The 6766-nt window shown below is 35.9% G+C and overlaps 1 protein-coding gene and 1 long non-coding RNA gene across 4 annotated transcripts; both read left to right on the top strand.

The window, feature by feature from the left end:
- The first annotated feature begins 211 nt into the window (after positions 1–211).
- On the top strand, positions 212–3065 carry LOC110940755. Of its 3 annotated transcripts, XR_004893816.1 has the most exons (6): positions 212–425; positions 488–670; positions 752–1346; positions 1624–1862; positions 1972–2183; positions 2919–3065. It is a non-coding gene; the product is annotated as an uncharacterized LOC110940755 (long non-coding RNA). The 3 variants fall into 3 exon arrangements; XR_004893815.1 differs by having other exon boundaries at positions 752–1862; positions 1972–2179; XR_002593523.2 differs by having other exon boundaries at positions 752–1862.
- A 1517-nt stretch (positions 3066–4582) lies between these two features.
- LOC110940756 (codeine O-demethylase) lies at positions 4583–6333 on the top strand. The gene is made up of 3 exons (XM_022182322.2): positions 4583–4828; positions 4914–5495; positions 5901–6333. The coding sequence occupies exons 1-3, from the start codon at positions 4625–4627 to the stop codon at positions 6135–6137; spliced, it is 1023 nt and encodes a 340-aa protein (XP_022038014.1). The 5' UTR covers positions 4583–4624; the 3' UTR covers positions 6138–6333.
- The last annotated feature ends 433 nt before the right edge of the window (positions 6334–6766 follow it).

The following is a 6766-nucleotide window of genomic DNA, read 5'->3' as shown; positions in this document are numbered from 1 at the left end:
ATATATATATATATATATATATATATATATATATATATATATATATATATCTATACTATATTAATAAGCATATCCAAAGGACTTCTTAAAGTCATTAAAATTTCTTTAAAACACCTCTAAAGCATGATGTACATCCCTCTAAAGCACAATATAATTTACAATCCCAATTATGCCCCTTCACTCAAAAAAAAACACACCCGGGTACGCAATTAGGGTTTCTCATTCTCATACCATTCTATCCGCCCCCATCGAGCTGCTTTATCTCCGGGCGATTCAAAAGGAGATCTAGGGTTTCTCTTGGCGATGCAAGATCTGGTTTTCTCAATGACACCAGATCAGCGAATCTCTCTCTATACGACACCCAATCGACTGAGTTTGAAGGTGGTGGAGGGTTTGGATCTGCCAATCAGTGACGTATGAGCAAGGTATGGCCGCTATTCTACTCAATGTCTTTTTATTATGCTAAATGAATGATTATTATTGTTAGGGGGTGTTTGGTCTGCCAATCGGTGATGTATGAGCAAGATTTCACAAGATCTAAAGACGGAGTGGTGTGTAGCGTTAAATCCGACGACTACGGTTCCGGTGGTATAATTCTCAAGCCGATCGGTGGCAATAGAGACGAGTTCCGGTTTTAGATGGTGGTTGAGGTAGGTTCCGACAAACTGAGGTATGTCCGACGACCTCTTTTTTATTTGTTTAGGTCACAAGCTTCAGATCTCGAATTTGATTTTTTCTTTTTGCTCTAAAGTTGCAGATCTAGGTTTCACCAGTTGGCGTAGGCGATACTGCATCATCAAAATGGATGGTTACTGAATGGAGATCCCTAAAGGAACTTACATTGTTCTCAGATCTCAGTTTGGGATGGATTTTTAGTTTAAATGAGTCATTTTGTTTAACTGGTTATAATTTGCGGGTATTTGAATTAAAAGGACATATTTGTGATGAAAAGGGTGGTATAAATTATCAGTTGAGACAAAATGGGTGGTATAAGTGTTTGGATGGAAATTGAAGTTTTTTCAGCTAAGGTTAGAGAAACGGGTAAATAACTAAATACAGTTTACTCTTAAGGTGTTCAGCTTAATTGTAGCTCATATGAATCACATAAGTGTTTATCCAAGCATTAAAAACTTATTATTGCAATTTCAGAATTTTAAGAAGCACTCCTTTAGATTTGCAATATGATTCACTTTGGAACTGCTATTGAAGGTCTTTATGTTATGGAATTTATTTTGTTACATATGACAGATACTACGCCCACAAACGGAGGTACCAGATCTGGTGGTGATGGCAGCTGGGTTTTGCCGCAGGCGGTATAGGCATTTGTTCACACCCGAATTGTACTGGTTGACTAACAAAGAATGATTTGTTTTTTGTTTTTTTAATAATATTTTTTGAAATGAAATTGGCGAGTTGGGTAAAGGGTCAAAACAGGTGCGGGTTTAAATGGGTCATTTTAAACTACTTGTTGAAACTGGCTGGGTCAATCACACTGGGTTTGGTTGACCCGTGGTAAACGCATACCATCCACCTTAAAAAATAGTAAATGACCAAAATTGAAACAATGTTAAGTTGTTAACAATCGGTTCTTTAGTTAGGTTGCATAATGTGCTATTTTTACAGTCTGATCAAAACACGAAGAGCCTAAAGGCAGAGCTCAGAGCCATTTTTCCGGAACTAGAAGAAATGAGGAAGAGGAAATCCGAAAGAAAGAATCTGTTCATCGAAGTTTTAGAACAGATACAAAGATACAAATGGAAATTTACACAACTTCTGCTAAGACACTCTTGGATGAAACTGATTTATCATTAAGAAAAATTGAAGAACTTCATGTGCAGTTACAAGCACTTGAGAAACAGAAGGTACCTGTACCCTTTAAAACACTAAATTTATTACAACTTTAGTACATCAGTTTGTTTTAAAATTGATTACAATGGCAAATTACTTGTTATTTTTCTCGTAAATATCCAGAGTGATCGAATTAAGAAAGTTCTACCACATGAACACGTTGAATTCACTGTGTTTGGTGCTTCGAATGGACTCTAATCAGATGGTTCATGAAACTAATCCTGGTTTAGCATAAACCGAAGGAACAAAGATTCTAAGTAACGATGCGATCATGAGTCTCGCTGCTGCTATACGGAAATTGCATGAGGTCAAAATTGAGAGAATGCCATGAGTAGGTACATGGTTATATTTGAAATCTAATGGGTCATATGGGCGGGTTGAACGAGTCAGAAGTGACCTGAAGTTTGTTTAAATAACCTTATAAATATATTGATGAGTAAAGTATACAGATGGTCCATGTAGTTTACCAAAATTTTGGATTTAGTCCCCAACTTTCTAAAAGTACACGGATGGTCCCGATGGTTTGTACTTTGGAACACATTTAGTCTTCTACTTTGCCAAAAGTCACATGGACGGTCCCTGTGGCCAGTTTAGTTTGTGCAGAACGGCTTCAGGCCATCTGCTGGGGCAACAAGTCGTTGTGGGTTTCGACCAACATGCGTACGGGCGAAAACAGACTGTTTTAAAAATTGGCTCATTTGGTTTTTTGGGTCAGCATGTGTTCAGGTCATCAGTCTGGCTAACGGGACCTAGCAAGTTCGGGTGTGAATGGGTTGTGACCTATGTTGTCAAAAACGCAAGGCGCAGGCGAGGCGCATCGGCCTCGCCCGGAGCCTAGGCACAAGGCGCAAAAAAGCGTGGGCTTTTTTAAGAAAAGCGCACATATCAGTTTTCTGTTTTCGTGTTTCATATCAGTAGGTGGTGATACAAAAAGAAAAAGCCTAGACCTTTTGACCCGTTTGAGACATAACACAACCTAACTAGACCTTTTCATTAGTATATGGAATGTGGATTGAAGTGGCCACATGTATAGTATTTTCTTACCACATCTTACATTTATTTTGTTTCAGGTTCATGGAAAGAAAACAATTAAAAACATCCATCAAGATATTGAAATGATCCATGGGAAGTATGTACCCTATCAGTTCTTGGTGTACTGGTTGCTTATTATGTATGTAATAAATCAAGCTTGCAGATATTCATAACTAAATTTCAGTATACCTTGTATACCTTATATGAACCCAATATGTAGAGAAAAAAACTTCAGTTTTATAAATTGAGCTTTATTTTGGTTTTTGAATTGCAGAACGATAAAGAGATAAAAAAATAACCCAAGTTATAGATATTATCCTTTGTGATTCTTTGTCTTGGTCTGTTTTTTGTGGGTTCGGTTGTATCAGATGCCTGTGACTAGCCGTAACTGACTAGCAGTAACTGAGACCTCTAACCCACAATTGTATGGTAACCCGCAGCTGTGTGTTCTATTATATTCTTTAGTATAATATAATATAATATAATATAAAATAATTATATAGTTTATGAAAAGTCTTAAACATTATTATTGATATTTAAGTCCAATTTAATCTTATTCTCCTGTCTTGAAATTTATTTTGTATTTATTTACATTAGATCTGCCAAAGTGCCAATAGTTCAAAGCAGAACACACAATTAGAAAGTCGAGAAGGTTAAAGTGATATTTTATAAAGTTTTTAAAAAGTAGAGATCAAAATTAACAACTTTAAAACTTGAGAGGAAAACCTGACATTAAAAGAATAAAAAAGTTGAGAAGCCACTTTTAATCACCAACCAAATTTTGGTGGCAAAACTTCAAAACCAAAAAAGGTAACTGGCGCGATGTTATGGATTGATATATATAATAATTACATTCTTCATTTCTTGCATACAGATCCTATAGGAGAGGTTTACAAATGGGTTATTTTTAGTAATCGGTTCAGTTAAACTTGCTGGCGGTTAAGAAAACTAATAAGTACTATACAATATATCACGGGACGACTGATAAATTAACTGGAAAATGAGAACCGCCCCGTACATAGTCCTAAACTCACCAACCTAAATGATATGTTTCCCGCCGCATCGCGCGGGTAAACGGCTAGTATATATATATATATATATATATATATATATATATATATATATATATATATATATATATATATATATATATATATATATATATATCTTATCATTTACAATGTGTGTATTACTTGGGTATCTAAACTAGTCTTTTAATAAAATAACCAAAACTGTAAAGATTATCTGTGTAAATTATTTCAATAAAAGTCATTTAAATAACTAATTGCAGTTACTTCTTTGAACGTATAAACAAATTTATCATATGTTTGTTTATCACATTGTCAATGGGTACCTATTTGGGAAAATGACAAATTACAAAAGGATCAGTATTATGGATTTTAATATGACTTTAACATGCCTAGGAGATGGATATGATCAGATGATTCCGCTAGTAGCACGATAATACTCCAATGGTCCGTTTATAATCTAAATTTGCCGTTTAAAAATATATATGACATTGATTTTTTTACAATAAATTGTGGACTGTGATTTTAGCATCCACCATCCAATCAGTCTATGATTATTTTATGGCGGGTAAGTGCAAGATTCAAAGTTGGCGTCCATCGGCATAAGTTTATATATATATATATATATATATATATATGCACATCACTAATTTGCATATCACAAATCAATCAAGTATAGGGATATCACTAATTTGCTAATCACAAAATAATCATACATGGCTAAATCCCTGTCCTCGGTGAACAATGAAGTTAAAGAAATAGCAGCCCACTGTGAGCAACTGCCGGAAAGATTTATCCGTAAAGACGTCACCGAGTCTTCTCCAGCGGATATTCCTGTAATTGACGTTAGCCTCTTAGCTTCATCTCCTTTGGAGCTCGATAGGCTTAGATCAGCGATTGCCACTTGGGGCTGCGTTCAGGTAAGTCACATAATATTTTTCTTTTTTGGTAACTATATGAGTATATGTCTTGGTATAAATATATTGATATTTGATCGGATTTCAGGCAATTAACCATGGAATTGAAGGTGCCCTTCTGGATAAAGTTCGAGAAATCAGCAGAGCGTTCTTCTGTTTATCAGCAGAGGAGAAGCAGAAATGCTTGAGGGAAGAAGGTGATGTTGAAGGCTATGGAAATGACATTGGTCTGGCAGAGGGGCAAACTCTTGATTGGACTGATAGACTGTTTCTGACTGTTCGTCCTCAACACAAACACAGGCTTCAGTTTTGGCCTCAAAATCCCAGCAACTTCAAGGAGGTTGTTGATGAATATTGCTCCAAAATGGAGGTGTTCAATCAAGTTATCCTCAAAGCCATGGCTAGATCGTTGAACTTGGAGGAGAATTGTTTCTTGGACCAATATGGGACAACTTCAAATTCAACCATTTTGGGACGGTTTAACTACTACCCTCCTTGTCCATGGGCTGATAAAGTCTTGGGACTCAAATCGCATTCTGATGGCTCAGCCATGACATATCTGTTGCAAGACAAAGAGATTGAAGGCCTTCAAGTTTTGAAAGACGGTCAGTGGTTTCGAGTTCCTATTCTTCCTGATGCTTTAACCATCAATGTTGGCGATCAAATCGAGGTAATTTTATATTGTTTTATAAGGGGGGTGGGGTGCCGCGTGGAACACCGCTGCCGGTCCTTGTGACCACGCGTGCCGGTGACCATGCGTTGTGGTGACCATGCGTGTTGAAAGTATGGTGTCCAAAACTGAGTTCTTGGGTTGGGTTCTACATGCTCCATCATTTGATATTCAAACCCATATGAAAAAAATCCATCACTAGTGATGGGCACCCCCACTAAAATCTATCACTAGTGATTGAAACAAGTTCGATGACGTGACGGAACATGATTGGGTGTGGTGAGTGATGGAAAGTGGAGCACCCCCACCCCCTAATAACCCACAAACCGGTTCGTACCATAGATCAATCTTTTTTTTTTTGTCAAAATATATAACTTATTTGGTGAACGATATGTTCATGCGCAGATAATGAGTAATGGGGTATTCAAGACCTCCGTACACCGAGTGATGGTAGACTCAAAAAAGCAACGGATGACTGTAGCTATGCATTGCATGCCTCAAACTGAAAAGGATATTGGACCCGTAGACGGGCTGATTACGGATGAAACACCAAGGTTATACAAGAAGGTAACGTTTTCGCTCGACTTTTATTTCGAGAGTTACCAGAAAGGTTTGAGATCACTCGATGCTTGCAAGGTTTGACAATGTTCAGAAGATGGCACTCTTTTCATCCGTTCTTAAGTGTGTGTGTTTGTTTGTTTGTTTTGATTATTTAATTTTGTTTAATTATGTTGTCTTCCAAATAAGAACAGAAACCATTTTATATGGGAGTATGCGGTAGGTGGTTATTGTGTTTGTTAATAACTTTTTGTATAATAGTAATAATTGGCTTGTGTGATGTCATTTGGTTAAGAAAGATGTGTTGTAATCAGCGGTTCAACCGGATTGACTAGTGGCTCTATAATTTTATAAATTACAACAACTCAAAAGTTAATCAAAAAATGAATGATTACATATTAAAAGATATATTAAAAAATCATTCAAAAGTAAATCCAAAATAAAAAATAATCAAAAAGATAATTGAAAATCATTCAATTTTTCAACAAGCTCTTTTAAATGAAAGTGTACGATATGTTTAAGTCATCAAGTGTTGAATATATCAATTATTTTCGTTTCATACAATATTAAATAAGAACTTTTAGTTACGAATAATCATAATACATAAAAATTACGTTAGATAAGTAAATATATAATAAAAATAAGTAACAACCCAAACTAAAATAACCCTAGGCCGATACCGGTATTAGTTTCAAACCAGTATACCAGATTTT

This window comes from Helianthus annuus, chromosome 5 (assembly GCF_002127325.2).
Source record: "Helianthus annuus cultivar XRQ/B chromosome 5, HanXRQr2.0-SUNRISE, whole genome shotgun sequence".
In the NCBI taxonomy this organism is placed as follows: domain Eukaryota; kingdom Viridiplantae; phylum Streptophyta; class Magnoliopsida; order Asterales; family Asteraceae; genus Helianthus; species Helianthus annuus.
Note: the sequence above shows the minus strand (reverse complement) of the source record. Positions and strands in the feature narration are given on the sequence as shown.

Excerpts from the sequence above, each read along its gene's own strand:
- LOC110940756 (XM_022182322.2), top strand. The coding sequence starts at position 4,625 with ATGGCTAAATCCCTGTCCTCGGTGAACAATGAAGTTAAAGAAATAGCA. Across the intron at positions 4,829-4,913 it reads CCACTTGGGGCTGCGTTCAG|GCAATTAACCATGGAATTGA; the intron begins GTAAGTCACATA and ends ATCGGATTTCAG. Across the intron at positions 5,496-5,900 it reads ATGTTGGCGATCAAATCGAG|ATAATGAGTAATGGGGTATT; the intron begins GTAATTTTATAT and ends GTTCATGCGCAG.